The sequence below is a fragment of the Coccinella septempunctata genome, chromosome 6 (genome assembly GCF_907165205.1).
Source record: "Coccinella septempunctata chromosome 6, icCocSept1.1, whole genome shotgun sequence".
NCBI lineage: Eukaryota > Metazoa > Arthropoda > Insecta > Coleoptera > Coccinellidae > Coccinella > Coccinella septempunctata.
This window is the reverse complement of record NC_058194.1, coordinates 15,576,579-15,594,261: the sequence shown is the minus strand read 5'-3', so window position 1 is coordinate 15,594,261 and position 17,683 is coordinate 15,576,579. Positions and strand designations below refer to the sequence as shown.

Below are 17,683 nucleotides of genomic sequence, written 5' to 3'. Positions count from 1 at the left end.
CAACCGTGATCTACATCCTACCACACCCCGGGCATGGATAGTCACCAACTAGATCTGTTTCTTCTCGAGTCTCCATTATAACTGTGTACCAAAGACCTCCACTGTGACCTGTCTAACGCTAGTTGTTCCCAGTTATGATTGGCATTAAGTGATTTTAAGGATTGATGTAGTGTATCCTTAAACCGCTTGTGCTGGCCTCCTGGTTTCCGGGCTCCTTCATATAGAGCTATTTTGGGGAGTCTTGTGTCTTGCATCCTCAGAATGTGGCCGCTCCATCTGAGTCGGGCCCTCGTTACTTGAGTCTCAATTGTTGTACAACTCGCGCGTTGCAAGACTTCTGCATTCGAAACTTTGTGGAGCCATCTGATGTGCATTATCTGTCTTAGATGACGTTGTTGCGTTTGTTCAAGCTGTTTGATATGTCACCTGTAGGGCGTCCAGCTTTCGCTTCCGTAAAGGAGCGTTGGGAGTACCACTGCTTTGTAAACAGCTGTCTTGGTCTTCAGATTGAGGTCGTGATTTTGAAACACTCTATCGTTTAGGTTCCAGAATGCCCGTGATGCCGAATCGATACGGTTGTGTATTTCCGTGTCAAGGTTAGCCCTAGTATTTATGAAGCTTCCCAAGTATTTGAACTGCTCGACCTGTTCTAGAGTTTCATTCTCCAGGCTGATATCTGTTTGAAGGCGGACTTACCAGGATGTTGGTTTTGTCGATATTGAGTCTAAGGCCTAAAGCTTCGTATATATGTTTATAGGTGTCCAACATTATCTGTAGATCCTCCGAGCTGCTAGCGATAAGTGAAGAGTCGTCTGCATATTGAAGTTCAGTGATAAACTTGGTACTAGTTTTTGCTCTGAGGCGCTTCAGGTTAAACAGGCCTCCATCAAATCTGAATCTTATCCCAACACCTCTTACAGGCATACTCATGTCAGCAATTATCGACACAGCTATGGCGAAAATATTGAACAGTAAAGGCGCTAATACGCAGCCTTGTTTTATTCCAGAGTTGGTTGAGAAATGGTCGGTTGTAGAACCATTATGTATTCTAGCAGTGATGTTGGTATGAAGACTTTTACACACTGCTGAGAATTTTTCGGGTACTCCAAGACGTGCCATGATTTTCCATAGCGCTCTCCGCTCGATTTGGTCGAAAGCCGCACTGGGATTCAGGTAATAGCTTTTCTAAGAGTGGAACCAGACGATTAGCCATAATCTTCGAGAGAATTTTACCGGCCACACTAAGCAACGATATGCCCCTGTAGTTGTTGCAATTCGACGTATCTCCTTTGTTCTTATAGAAGTTGATAACTAAAGCGTCTCTGAAGTCTTGTGGCACATCTCCCTGTTCCCAGATCTTGCGGAAAGCCTACTTTATCAGAGACAATTCATGATATTTTGGGACAGATTGTTCAAAGTACCCTGCAATGCTGCAAATGGTTTTTTAACTCTCAACTACTATGCTCCAAACGTAGAGCATATTGCCTATGCATGGGTCCTATGGAATAAAAAAAATTATTCGATTTCAGACAGATGAAGATGAATTTATACTAGACCCAATCAACTGTTGAGCAATGTTTTTTCGTTTCTATAGTCGTGTATTTGCTTTTGGCGGTTGATTCCGCAAATTATTGATTTGGCGGAGTAAAAAATAATAAATTAACCCGACATATATTTTGGATATTATTTTTCTAATCTTTCAAAAGTAGGTAAATTAATTCGGCACAAATTGCTGAACCCTTTTCTCTCCGAAATTTCCCCCCTAATTCCACAGACCGTGCATAATTAAGAAAGTACACCCACCCTCGGAGATTATATTAATACCCGAACTGATTTTTCAACCTCATTTTCCACACCGCTGTTAATAATCGAACTTCTTTGTTTCCATCTTGGAGTAATTTCAAGAATCCCGGGCCGAAACAAGTTAATGGGTTTTTCTGATCACAATACTTTTCTACTTTTTTAATTACCGGTATTCAAGTCATCGGAAATATTTCCCATCCCATTACTCGTCCCCTTCCCATTTTTCAATGAGTGATCGCTTTTACCGAATGATTTTTTAATTTTCTCCAGATAGGGTCTAATCGAATTAAACAGAGCCAGTTTCTTTCCTCGCTAATGGATTCTGTAAAAATAATCTGTTTTTCCCTTCCAATAAAAAAATATTAAAATGGTGCTGCAAACAAATATCTAGGAGTCGTGTTTCAATGAAATCATTGTTCAAATTTCAACAAAATTTATTAGAAAACGTAAACAAAGATTTGTGCTATATTCACATTTGTTTTATGGTCGGTTTATGCAGGGTTTTTAACAACTGAGAGTTGAGACCCAAGAAAAGAACCAATCTAATAAGTAGATGGCATTAATGTACAGTCATCTCAGATTACCCATATTGGTTTTTTCCGTTGGTCTTAGTTCTCATAGTAATGCTACATAAACACATCAATCAATTGGCTATCGATATAAATGATAACCTGATAAAAACCCAACATAGAACCCCCACCACAGCCGATTCTTTCTTAGTTAACTACACAAATGTAACCATCCCTGATACAGTTAAAAATGTGTTGAGTCTGGGTCCTAATTACGGTCTATTTCCAAAAAAGTTACCTATCATCGACATGATAAAGGACATAGAATACTGCATTCAGTCGCAGCAACAACTAACCGATGATGAGAAGAACACTTACAGATCTGATTGCGTCCGAGCCATTAAGAACTTCCATTTGAGTAATAGAAACAAGAATCCGCAACAATATCTAAAGAATGACTTGTTAGTTACTTCTAAGTTCATAAAAGATCACCCTAACTTGTTAATTAGCAGGTCAGATAAAGGTAATATTACTGTTATCATGGAAATGAGCGAATACTTACGGGAGACATACAACATGTTAAACGACTCTTCTTTATATCAAAAACTTAACTCGAACCCAACAAGCAAAATAGAAAAAGATAACAACCTGATTATAAAACAATTATTAGAAGAAGATGTTATTGACAAAGAAGAATATAGAAAAATGGTTAAACATAATAGCGTCCCTCCTAAACTATACTGCCTCCGAAAAGTTCACAAAGACCAGTTAAGCTTAAGACCCATAGTTAGCTGCATAGACTCTCCATATAGCGGTATTTCCTACTTTATCCATAGTCTACTAAGCTCAGTCCTGTCTAGTTCAGTGTATAATTTGGAAAACTCATTCAGCCTCGTAGAACGGTTAAAAGATGTCATAGTCCCAGATGGATACATACTAGTATCCTTCGACGTGATATCACTTTTCACATGTATCCCTAAACAATTGGTTATTGAAATAATTAAAAAACGCTGGATCTTTATAAAGAACTTCACGGATATGCGCAAAGAAACGTTCTTGTCACTAATCAACTTATTTTTTGAAAGCAGCTACTTTGTTTTCGATAGCAATTTCTACAAACAACTAGATGGTACTCCTATGGGAGCCCCACCCAGCCAATCCATCGCTAACCTAGTTATGAACGAAGAACGAACTCTTCGAATTTGCGTGCTCAATACTCGATTTTATACCACCCCTTCTCGTGCTTTACGTAGATGATTCCTTGATGTTGATCCCTGAAAACAAACTACAATATACCCTAGACACCTTCAATTCCTTTCACGAAAAGATCCAATTCACGTACGAGCCGTTTCTCGACATCCGAATTATTAGAATGGGCAATAGACTTATAACTAACTGGTATAACAAGCCGATAAATTCCAACCGCTGTCTGAATTACACTAGCAATCATTGCATGAAACACAAACTGAACGTCATGAATAATCTAATAAGGAGAGCTACCTCACTGAGCGACGATAGGTTCAAGCATGATAATCTCAGACAAGTCAGAGAAATTTTAGCCAAAAACAACTACCCAAACTATATAATTAACAGAACCATTAAGAATTACATGTCATCCCACGCGCCTTCTAGACCCCCTGATAGAGAAGATGATCACCAAACTCAGCCTAGATATTTTAGATTTCCATTCGTACCATCCCTATCTAATAGAATTAACACAATATTCAGAAAATTCGGCTCCACTTGCGCCTTCTATAACAAACACACCACGAAAATGTTTTTCACAAAGATCAAAGACAAAACCCCCACCCCGCTCAAATCCAATTTAATATACAAGATCCCCTGTTCCGGATGCGATGGATGCTATATTGGCCAGACTAGTCAACACCTATGTAACCGCTTAAAACAACATAAATACGTACTGTAACGTACTGTAACGACTGTAAATCTATTCTAAACCACGACAAGACAGCATTGTCTTCGCATTATTTCAACACCGGACATAAATTTCTTTTTGACGATGCTGAGATGCTAGATAGTGAACCGAATTATTACAAGCGAAGAATAAGCGAAATGATTTTTATCAAAGTCAACAATTCCGTGAATTTCAGAGGTGACGTCGGCAATCTTAGCATAGTTTACAACCCCCTCTTAGATCTTAGTGCATGTTGATTAATTAGTATATAAGTTGAAATTTTATCTTGCCACTGTGTCTCCACTTACATGTGTCTTTTTACCTGGAGACCACCCTGTTGTTGCTGTTTGTGTTGTTACCGTTTGTTCGATTTTATACAATAAGTTTCCTCCCACAGCGGCCAGATGACGTTGTTTATTCATAGTCCTCTCAGTTGACAATTAAAATCCCCTCTACATTCTCCCGAACGCACTCGTTCGACACTGAAGGCATATTACGAAGTTCTTTGCCTATGATGATCATTTTCTAACCTTTTCAGCTTCGCTACATCGATGTGAATAATTGTTGCATTTGCATACTTTGCGTTTATCTACACCCCAAGAATTTTCTAGACCTGATCGATAATACCAACATCGGCGAATTCTGCGTTGTGGGAGGAAAATCTCTGTTTCTCGTTTTCCTTTTATTGTTTTCACCCTGACTCACTACTCACATGCATCACATGACCGTAGTTTCTAGAAATTTCCATCCCAGGTACTGTACCTAAATACTCTTTTATATTTTTTCATGACTTGTAACCGTTTTTTAGCCCTTGAAGAAGAAGGGAAACCCCTTCGAAACGTCGGCTATGTAGTTGGATTCTAGAGAATAAATTGCGTCCAAGTTCCCGTTATTTTCTCTCATCGATATAAATTTCGTTGACATAATACGTGTATCGAATCTATTCAAAATTAAATGTGACCACGTTTTATTTCTCGAAGAAATTTGTTTTTGAAATGACCACTACTTTGTAATAATATTTTATTATTTGATCAAACAAGTGATGTAAGGACCAACTGAATTCTTACTTCGTGTGTAGAGGGATAATACTTATCTCACATCTAACAGCGTAGGTACACTCTTTACAACGTGAAATGTAAATTGTTTAAATAGCAGTTCTTTGGGAATTATTGATCAAAAATTAATGCCGTACACAGTGGCGTAGAGCAAAATTCGTAGGCTCCCTGCAGGATTTCAGTCGAGGGTTAGTTATTATAAGTTTTCCTTGATGGTCTTCAAAGACGTATAGTGAGAAAAATTGATGAAAATAAAACAGGGTGACTCATTGGGAAATGCGCATATACAGTAAGGGACACCAAGGTGCCTCTAAATAACCTATATTTTATGGTTCGAACTCTATTCTAGGATACAGAGAAATCTAGAGATTCTTCCCATATTTTCAATAAACTGTAACTTATTAACCACCCTACACATTTTTAAAATATGTGGCTTTTGCATTCTTCGTTCTCAATTGACTCGACAAAAATAATAGAAAAAGCCTTTTTCTCAGGTCCGGCCTCAAAAAAAATAATTACTATGTTTTGAGTCGAAAGTCGAAACAATATTTCAAAAATATATTTCAAAATTTTATTTACAAATTTGGAAAGACCGGAAAAGAATGAGTAAAACTGAATGTATTTGATTTTTCCGCATACAAGCTTTTCAATTCTCAACCTTTGCCAAATCTAGACGTTCCGTTTATGAGGTGGCAGATAATCGAAAAACAAATGAATTGCCATCCCCAAAAAAGTTCTTTTCTCGATTAATCCCATGAAATCGTCAATTCTTCTGGTCATACCCTGCATAGTATATTTTATAATAATAATAATATTATGTGATAATAAGGTTTTTATTTCCAACAGAAATTCCAAGGGGAAGTTCACCCAGAGGTGTTCTACCACTTAAAAAGTACAATCACATAACATTGTACAGAGAGAAAACACATATGTTTTGGAGATAATCCAATGCTAGCAGCAGCTGGGAAGGAAATCCTTGAACTTTCTTCAAATTTTTCCACATTTGCGCAATAACATTGATAGATATTATATCTGAAACTTCTCTCAAACGTTGATGTTTATGTGCTAAAGACATAACAATAAATTTCTATATCTTATGTTGGCGTTGTGGACATCATATCTATACCTAGAGCTTGTTGAATAGATAAGGTGGACTTTTCTTTAAAATTGTATTGTGAAAAGTGCAGAGTGCATAATATTCAAAACGAAGCCTAATTGGAAGCCATCCCAACTGTTTCAACTTGTGTGAGACATGATCAAATATTCTGATCCCGAAAATAAACCTCATACAGTTGTTTTGAACACGTTGGATTAGATACCACGTGTCGTTGTCCAAGCAAAAATTATAAACAGAAGAGCAGCCTCTTCGCGAAGATGGGCAAGAATGATGTATGGGGAAGAACATTCTCAGAGACCCAAAGCTTTACCAATCATTCTCTCTATATGTTCACAAAATCTCATCGAGTCATCCAAAACTAAACCAAAGTCTCGAGCACTATCCACACTAATCACATTATTTGAAATACTCAGTTTGAGATTGTCTTCAACAATTTTCTCTTTGTTCTTGGAGCCGAAAGCGAGAGTAAAATATTTATTGCTATTCAGATCCAGACCATGTTTCTTGCAATATCCCATAACCGGTTCTATTCCTCGTTCAGTTTAATGGCTGCAATATTGAATTCATCAATGGAGAAATCACAGAAGTTAAAAATTATTAGCATACATGCGTGCACTTTGTAGTTATGAATGAACTTTGTGAATTGGCTGGTGTACAAGATGAAGACTAAAGGCCCAAAGAACGAGGCCTGAGGGACTCCACTCAATACGAGTCTGGTACTAGAACCTCTGCTACCCATTTTAGCGATTTGAAAACTACCTCTGAGATAAGATTCGAATAGTTTCAGTGCCTCCCCACATACCCCACCTGCCTGATCGTGTCAAAAGCTTTACTGAAGTCGAGCAAAAGTAAAGCTGAACATTTAGAGTTTGAAAGATTCAGATATTTGAGAAAATAAATGAAAATGAAGAAACATTCAGCAACAAAGAATCCGCATAGAAATAATCCAAACTGCGAGGAAAGATTCAGAATTGGGAAATATTTTGTTCTACACAATTCGACAGATCCTGACCTGATACATATATGAAGCTGATTCAACATTATCATTGGATTCTTGCTGCACCTTTGAATATGGAATGGGTGTTCCATCCACTGAAGTTTTTGTACCGTATATTTCAATCACAAATTCATCCTGAAAAATCTTCACTACTCACATGAAAGTAGGTACTGTTTCTGTGCATGAAAAGTCCAGTATATAATCAGCTAAATGAAATATGCAATTTGACTAATGCTTTCTGACCAACGCTTTATCCCTTCCGTTTGCCGAAATGAAACCACTTCCCTTTTTGCGATTTCATTTCCAAGCCTATGATCAATGAAAGTTACTATGTATGTAGATACACAAACACTATCTAATATATTATGTAATTAATTCAACAAAAAGAATCTGATACGAAAGTATAATATTGCAATTTTTATAATTTCTCTAGATCCTGAACCCACTCGATTATGAACAAAGATGAAGGGAAAATGGAAACGAATTCAAATTGAAAACCAATTCAGTTAATAGGTATACGAAAATATCACATTTAATTTTGAATCGAGTTAAGAACACACATTTTTTACGTCACAATTTCACATACATACTTTATCTTTCAACAGTACCTTTTAGATACCTAAATTCTCAAGATATAACAAATATGAAATATTGCATATGTATGTATTATCAACATATATTGGCTTATTGACGGAGCGCGTGAATTAGGCGACCACCTACCCGACCTATCCCTTAGCAACATCCCCGAGTTCGATAGTTGTATTGTATTGTATTGCTTTATTTTCCTTTGCGACAATCTTACATAGTTGTATAAGGAATAGTCAGTGGAAGGAAAACGGATAAAAAATATTCGATAGCCATTCTGCTATTCCCGACGAATACAAATCCAACAGATCCGAAATCATAAAAATTTATCGGTTATATGTAAATGGTTCAACTAACCCTGATTTATATACAGGGTGTACCGTGATTCCTTGTCACAAAATAGGGCGAATCTCTTAAATACTTTTTCTTGACCTGAAATTGACGCCAAAGAAGCAACTTGCAAGAAACGTAGATTTGTTGCAACATTATTTTTGTCTAAAATAAAGCTGTTTCCTTGTTTCCTACTTTTATCCTTTTTAATTTTTCTTTAATATGGCGCAATGTGTTGATCAATTTACGCATACAAGTTGTTTGACAGTTATAGTTATTGATTATGAAAATTTTTCAAAATACGGACATGCTTTCTCGTTTTTCAATAAGGTTGGGATATAGGAATTAGGAGAATAAAAAATAGTTGATTATACAAGTTGGAAAAACACCATTTAGGGAAAACAATTTTTTTTTCAAATTTTGTGCCACCAAATTTTCGAAACATCTACATTTGTCTCAAGCTAACAAGTGGAAAAATTGTATGCGGAAACATTTAATCTCACTTAATTTTTTCTGGTTTTTCCAAATTTGTGAATAAAATTTCAAAATATTGACATCAGGGTTTTTATTATGTTAATCGATAGCACTCCTGACATACGATGCAATGGAGAAAATTAGTAAATCAGCCTGTATCTTAGTTACAAAAAATGATGTACCCATAAAATGTAGGTCATTCAAAGGGACCTCGGTGTCTTCCATCTACACTGGTTGTATTAGCATTTTCAATGAATCACCATGTATAATGCGTGAGTTATTGTGGATAAATATGTATTCAAAAGAATTGACAATGAAAATTTTATAATGCTCCAAACGTTATCCATCTATTTTAGTGGGGTGTTTCTAAACTGAGAGGCTTCTTTAAAAAAAAAAACTATAAACAAGACTAACTCCAGTTTTTGATAAAGAATTGCCTCTTAATTCAATAAATGAATAATTTTAGTTTCAATTCGATTTCACAACTCTTCGATGCTTCTTTCATTATGAGAGTAAATATGCAGCAATAAATTCATTGTTAAAGTCTGACCTAACTTCATAATAAAGTGGATTCTCAAGAAAAAGTACTCACATTGCTCCCAATGCACGCATTAATTGTGTTCTGGATGACATGGCACTGTTTGGTCTACTTGGATAGTTTGGAAATGGTGGGGGGGCAGGATCGTAATACCAGAACCTGAAAAACCCTTATTCCTTAGTGAAAGATGCAACTGATGTGTGAAGGGAGAACAATCTTCGATACATCTTCGCCGAAGAAAATAACTTCGAATAATAAGGCAGATAATAAAATGCATATAAGGCAGATTGGGCTGGTAGCTCATAAACACTACAGTGACTTCATTAGCCACAGTGATGGTAATAGTGGCATCATTTTATTGGTTATTTGGACACTTTGTACGAATTCAAGAATTCGCCATTTTTAGACAAAAATTATAAGGCCTATTGAAGTGAAGTAAGAATAATTCAACATAATATACAGGGTCACCCAGAGGACCTCTCTACATACTCTTATCAGACATCGAGTTAGACTAGATGAGTACGGATTGACTATAAAAAAATAATTTCTAGCTCTCCCCAGAAAGCTACAGGGTGATTTTCGAAATTCATAGAAATACTGAGACCATCATCAGAGCCAAACTTATCTACAGAATTTATTGAATCTTCGCAGGTTATTGACACATGCTGAGATTGAGTCAGAGAGACATCAATTTTTTCAGTATTCCACTCAATTCAAGCTTCAATACGTGGTGCCACCTAAACTGTCACATCTACAATCCTTTTTTAATGAATTTTTGAAGTTGGACAAAGTTCGAAAAATTATTCACATACACAGAACTGAGATAACCTATGATTGAATATAAAACGTGAAAGAATTCGTGAAAAATCTTTTAGATAGTCGAGAGCTTCAAAAAACACATTTGGTAATGAAACAATAACAAATGAAAAACAATTGAACGCGGTAATAAGTAATGAAAATAAAAAGAGGAATAAATGCTTTCCATATAATTTCATGACTTTCAAAAATCACCCTGTAGCTTTCTGGGGAAAGCCAGAAATTAATTTTTTATAGTGAATCCTTACTTTACTAGTCCTACCATATCCCTAATAGGAGTATGTACAGTTACTCCTGGTTTAAGCTGTATATTCATTATCTGCAATCATTATTTTGGCCCGGTGACTGTTAGATATCTCAATTTCGTTGTAACTATTTTGTCAAGTTGTTGAGATCTAATTGTTAATTATTGATTTTTGCCAACCTTCATACTACCTTTCAATATTTTCATTCTCATATAATGCTGAAGTGAAATGCAGGAAACAATGAATATTTTTTCAAGATCCAAATCGGAACTGTCATGTTATGAAATATTTTCGAAAATATTCTCAAAAAAAAAGGTTGGCCCAGAAAATGAAAAGGAAAATGAACCTGCAGAACACTCTACTCGATGTGAGGTATGTGCATTTGATTCATTTTAGTTAACTAACATTTTATTGATTAATATGGTTATTTTAATTCCAGGTTAATTTAACACTTCAAACATGGGAAACAAATCGAGACGAAAGATAATGTATAAATAATTATTCCATTTACTCATGAAACTTGAAGGAGATATAAATTGAAAAATGAATCTCTTCATTTCAACACTATAATTTAGCGATTTATACATAGTATGTATATTTTTTAATATCACTCTTCTTTTATTTTCCTACAAAATAGATTAAAAACAGTGTGATTAAAAAAAAGGGCAATTTGATGACAATTTATTGCGATTTCCTTCCAAATCATATGCATTCAACAAGTTTGTTTGAAAATGGCTAGGGGTTTCGACCCTATTGTAGACACTTTTATGAAACCTTACCCATTGAACGATATTAACTGAACAGAGTCTTTGATGGTATTTCAATTTATTTTTTATTTCTTTCACTATCTACATGACAGCAAAGTCATAAAACACATTGAACAAATTGCAGAAAAAATGTTCATAATGAAAATTAGTCAACAACACTAAATTTTAAGACAATCTTCAGCGCCCAATTATTTTTTCTGTCTAACTTAACATGTATTCGCTTGATTGTCTAGATTGTTCTCCCTTTCCCCATTCTCCCTGCCTCATACCTACCTTCTAGTGGTGTTAGTAGTCGATTTTTGTTCGGCAGGCTTTTGGATTTCATTCTCAGAGCATGATGGTATGCTGATTACATTAGAATCATCTGTCAAGGACTCATGACTCTGGTTACGAATTTCACCGACTGCTCCATTCGTTATTTCTGTCAAAACAGCTGAATTTTCCGTTTTCGAATTTGTTTTTGTTAATATTTCTGTAATGGCTCTGCATGATTGCACGAGCTCCTCGTTTTCTTTATTTTGTAGTCGCTTCCGCCTCTTTTTTTCACTCTTGGTGAGGGTGCTTGTGAACCCCGAATCATTGACATTCCTGGAATTTGTCACTTGAACGAAACGCTGCGTTTCCCACGTGAATACTTACTGTTTATTCTGAAATAAAAAAACAACGTTATGGTGAGCATTTTTCAAAATGATTTGAATCGATTCTCAGACTTATGGCACTGAGTATAAAAAGTTTGAGGTTCGATGCTTTTGTGAGATAACATTTTTCTAACTAAAAGTTAGTTATTTTTCAGAAGGTTTTTTTAGATGATTTTCGAATTTCAAAAAGCCTTTTGAATAATTCAGTGAAAAAGTAAATAAAGTGAGCTCTGGTGTTATAATTACTTCAACGTGCTACAAGCGCGTTTTCAAAGAACTGAGATTGCTCTCTTTTTCTTCCATGTTTATCCTTGAAAATCTGGTCTACATCCATAAGCATAAAGCATAATAAGAACTTTCTTACGATCCAACTTTCACGAGCATGACACCAGAAACAGGCTCAATATTAGGACTCAGCAGATCCCAGCGTGGCCCTTACTTCTGCGCTGCTACTCTATTCAACAAACTTCTTGGTGTAAGAGGTCTGCCGATCAGGAAATTCAGAAAGAAAATTACCAATTTCTTGCTGTCGAAAACCCTCTGCTTTGTAGATGAGTTAAAAGGCATGATAATTAAGATTCTGATTTTGAGTAAATTTCAAGCTTTCTGATGTTTTTATATTCCTTTTTTCTATTTATTATAAGTATGTTCAATTGTGTGAATTAGTTTGTACTTCTATGTATTAGGAACTTCAACTACTGTTTTATCAAATATTTTATTAATATTTTAAATGACCTGTGAAAGCATAAGTGATATGCAATTCATCAATAAAGCTCTCTCTCTCTCAATCGGAAATTTGAAAATGCGAAAATGTCATTTTGATTCGGATAAGCGCAAATTTGAACTTGAATAGATATAGATGTGGGATTTATTTCATCAAATCCAAAATATCTACTCATCCATCTAACCAGTCTTGGCATTGAAGCAAAATGGTGGATGCGTTGGTTATCGGAAGACTAATTAACCGTTCAGAATATTCAACTCATTCACAAAATTGATCAAACCTCTCCTGACTAGTTTGACGGATTACACACAAGTCATGGCCGAAGAAAAATTTTGATAAAATGAGATACAGCAGAAATATTCTAATTATGTACAATAGCTTATTGCCTTTTTTTTTCATTTTACATCCCCTTTTATGATTCACCAAAGCATCACTGTCCAAAAACTCATGTGGATATTCTACAGATATCTCACTTTTTTCACTATATGCACTTTATTTTCAGTATTGCTGTACATACCAGGTGGAAAGGCTTATGCTTGCTATTTACATACACAAAATTATGGTGTTCGTGACAGTCGATGTCTTTACGGAAGAAAATTGCAAGAAACTCATTTCTTGGAACTCAATTCTTGGAACCATGGGCTTTGCCCATGGTGACAATTCCGTGAGTGACCCTATATATTTTAATTTATATGTAAATTTTAATAGACCTGCACCTTTTTTTAACACCACTGTATATTTTGATATAAAAGACCGTTGTCATGATTTTTCCTAACCCTGTATGGCAAATGCGTATTCATGTCCTTCCTCATCACATGAATTATTTCGAAGTAATATGACTATACTGGTTGTTTTTGCAGGTGAGTTGTTTTTAATAGAAGGATGAACTTTCCAGATGCAAATATCCTCTAGAAAATACCTCCCTATACTAGCACACTAGATCAGGTGCTATTCCGCATTATCGGAAAGCCAGGACGAAAAAGTTGAAAACTCTTTATCTCGTTTTATCGCCTGCTAGATGGCGCTGATGTTTTATTATGTCTTCCAAGCCTCTATTAACATTTATTTAGGGTGCATTGATTTCGAGCAGTTTTCCATCGAGGAAGGCATTGTGTTACTCTGAATGAGGTCAAAAAGAATGGAACCATGGTCAGCATCTGTCTTCTTCGATGAAATGGTCTTTGCTTTGGAACTCTGAGTGATGTTGTGTGGCTAAATGCTAGTTTGATTCGTATTCTAACATTATTTGATACCTACTTATATCAGCAGTTGTTATTTCTCAGAAGTATTCCGAATACTTATTATAAAAGTATAAAATTTGGTCCTCGTTACTTTGTTTGTTTGCGGTCAGTTATGCTGTTCTGAGTCATTTACTCCCAGAGAAGACCGTCGAGCCGATTTGAAGGGAAATTTCTGTTCCTGAATACCTGATCGAAGTTTTGACTTGATAGGATAAACTTCAGAAAGAATTTCAATTGTTAATCACTCGTGTTGTGAGGGCAGGGTGTACGATGTGTTTCTGAAAATTGAAGATAATCTGAGTAAACTTATTAATTAAGGGGGTGAATGGAGAGGATATCGAGTTCATCTCACGAAACATTTCACGAATCTGCTCCAGTTCGAAAGTTCGTTGTTCCAAACTTTAGATCTATCGGAACTTTTCGCTACCGATGCGTTGAGTGCCTTAAGAAATATCGCATGAAAAGCTCTGCTATCAATTATTTAGCATCTTTATTCTCTCGTTACAGAAACAGCTTCTGTGGAAAACTTTTCAAGTACGACTCGAGAAACGGAAAGCCGAAGCAGGAGGTAGGTACCTAATATTAAAACAAAACTCACGGTAAAAGGAGGCAAAATGAGCTACATTTTAATTCATAATGTCTTTCACGAAACAGGTGTGCTACTGAAACAACACACCATCACTGGGAGTATCAACAGAAATTTCGTAAAGAAGGAGAGAATCCTGACCATGGTTTTTGACTCATTTGACCTCGTCAGAGCAACACAACTCATACCCCGACGGAATAGGAATGGAGGCTCATATCTCTGTCAACCTGTATTCCGAGGACCCTAACACAATTAGAACACATATTTTGTCTGTTAGAGTCACATTAAAAAATATATAAACGTTTAATTCGTACACCCTGTAGCGATAGTTTTATATTAAAAAAGAACTTCATAAGATAACCGTATTTTATTGTCCAGTTTGCCGATACATTATTATATATTTCTGTTCGTATGGTTAGCGATTTCTCGAAATGATAACCCCGCCTCCCGTAGACCAATAATCCGACCTCTTTCAAATTAATTTTTTTAGCTGGCGATAAATTCCGCGTACACATTCTCTAGGCATTTTAACTACAACTAAACATCGACTTTGGATCTCCTCAAAGAGCTGGTTCGTTGTAAAATTTAATAAATTTGCAAAAAACGACTACAATATTTGAGTAACAAAAAAAGTTGACATGAAAAAACCTTCACGATTTTTTTCTCCAAATTTTAATCATTTACCTAATATCTATGTTTCAACAAAAGAAATTTTAAATTTAAACGCTCCTTCTGGGTGTTGCAGTTTCTTTGTCAGTAAATATATTATGAAAACGCTCGGAGACATCGATTTTTGATTACATTGATTATGAAATCAAATTCAAACCTCATCGCTTCAGTCCTTAGTGTTACTCCAAACCCTATATTGTAAATAGGGAAGATGTAAGTGATATCTGATTTGAAAGGTCTTCATCTTTCGATATCAGCATATTTCATATTTTTTTCATTCAATCCATTCGTTTTTGAGATATTCAAATTTAAATTTTGTACGGAATTCGTCATATCGTCCAATATTCTGTGTGAATCTATCGTATTTTCACTAATTTAATTTATGGTTCCGATTACAATCTTTAACTGCCATATACTAGACATCAAAATATGCGGTTTGATTTTTTTATACTATTAAGATACTCAACAAACAGTTTCCTCTTTAGCAGAAGAAATTGAAATAATATTTTTGTTTTCTGAAATAATCCGCTAGGGAATCTTACGGCAGACTTATAATCGCAATTGCAGAATAGATGAGGGAAGATTCGATTTATTTACATATGTTTGAAGGGACAGCCAACGTTGTTCAAAATTCAAATTTGAATATTCCGAAACCGAATGAATTTAATTGAAAAAAATTAAATATGCTGAACTCAGAATAGATAGGCCTGCTAAATGAGATATCATTTAGTGATCCGGCATAATCATGTGCCTACCCAGAATGGTGATTTTTAAAAAAAAATATTCAACATTTTCAGACATGTAATAATAATAGAAAATCCCAAGATGAACCCCATTAATCGCCTGAAGAAGAATGCTGGTCAATTTTTCGTGTATAGTTGAGAGGTTTGTCTTGCACCTTTCAAGAGGGGTGCAAGGTAATTGAGTTTTTTTTAAATGGCAACCCCATCTTTAAGCCCAAAATGTATAGACCTTTTGCTGGGGTCTATTATTTGGTCAGTTATGGATGTGCATCAACTACTTTTTATAATAGGGGTAGAGTGGTGGATCTTATGCAATTAGAACTTCTACTTTTTGTATATAATATATTTTGAAGTCGACATACATTCTAGGGTGATTAATATTTTTGGAGTGTATCGATAACCTGCCTTTTTCGTAGGGAAAAAAAAAACAATAAATATACATGACATTGACATTACTACTCTACGAAAATCATATTATTCCAATAAAACTTCAAAAATATCAATCACTTCCGAAGGGTATGTCTTGACAATACACAAAAAAAGGAAAATTTCGAATTTTATAAAATAGTACCTTCCACCTCTTGTATACTTATTTTAAATAAAAAGTTATTTTTAATAAAAATTGATCTGTTTGAGCATTTTTTGACAAATACTGAATACCGAAAATGTGGATTCCGTGGGTTACTTTTTACTCATTCCGGATTTTTTTTCATATCCGAAACATGTCGACGGGTTTCGAATTCATTTTTTTTAATCTTAATTTTCAATAAGGGGCCTGAATATATTATACAGAATATTTTTTACTATTTGTTCGCCTTTTGAGGTATTCACTTATTCGAGAAAAACAAGGTGAATACTCACATAATCTCGTGAATTGGAATTCCTCTGGTTCATTTTTCCTGAATATTAACACAGTCACGTCTTTAACGTTACACACTAACACAAAAGAGGACACAAAAGAAGATAAATATAAACTGTTTAGTTAGTTCCCTAACGTACCGATCGTACACACACCGATATTTTTTTAAATAGCATATGTTTCTTGTATAAAGTGAGATACTGAATGGCATAATTATTGAAATTCACATAAGGACGAAATTGATAGGGAACGAAAGAACAGAGCACAAGATCTTTGATTTCAATCTGACGGTTTTCTTCTTATCAAACTTAATGTATAAATTCAAGTTCTGGAAAAACTGAGTGTAGCACTATTTCATGTTCTTCGCATAATTTTTTCAACGCCTCAACTTCATTATAATATAACAAACAACGAAATCTAAGGGTATATACATCCATGGTGCACTTATTATGTAGGTAAAATGAAATACTGGTCTGACTTATTTACGAGAGGATTATCGAAATTTTGATTTTCAGAATAGAATGGGGAATTATAAAAAAGGAAATTTTTCGCCACAAAAAAACGTTTCGCAATAAATCAGAAGGCGGTATGATTTTCAACCTTTGATAATGAAGTTTAAGGGGATCGTTATGTTGAATTTTATTACCAGTTTATTCAGAATCCTCAAAAAAAATCAAAGCGTCAATACCTCAACACCTTTCAGACTTTAAAGGCTGCATCTTGGAAGGGTGGGTAATTTCTGAAAAAAAAATTAAACGAAATACCCGTATGATTCTTTTCGAGGATTCAAGTCCCAAAGTCCTTTGAATTAAAATGAATGCGAATTTTTTTAAATTGACTACCATCATTCCTGAGTCTTTCCAGAAATTTGATTTAATTTAAATTAGGGGGACTTTGAATTTGATTACTAACTCCATTAGTATTGTGTACCATAACGTGATTTTTGAAATAAAATTACCCCATACATAGGTAGAATAGTTACATGATTGGTACCTACTATTTCATTAATGATTGATCATGTTCGCATTTAATATTTTATATAATTACATAATTCCAACTCTTATTGAGTTAA

At 35.0% G+C, this 17,683-nt stretch overlaps 1 protein-coding gene across 1 annotated transcript in view; it reads right to left on the bottom strand.

Moving 5' to 3' along the window:
- Positions 1-16,801, bottom strand: part of LOC123315741 (headcase protein) — a 211,521-nt gene extending 194,720 nt beyond the window's left edge. Inside the window, exons 1-4 of the mRNA XM_044901572.1 lie at positions 16,614-16,801; positions 11,791-11,798; positions 11,425-11,739; positions 9,378-9,482 (exon numbers count right to left, since the gene is read on the bottom strand). Coding sequence (XP_044757507.1) covers positions 9,378-9,482; positions 11,425-11,739; positions 11,791-11,798; positions 16,614-16,646 — 461 coding nt within the window. The 5' untranslated portion in view covers positions 16,647-16,801. The remainder of the gene's footprint in view (positions 1-9,377; positions 9,483-11,424; positions 11,740-11,790; positions 11,799-16,613) is intronic.
- Positions 16,802-17,683: the final 882 nt, after the last annotated feature.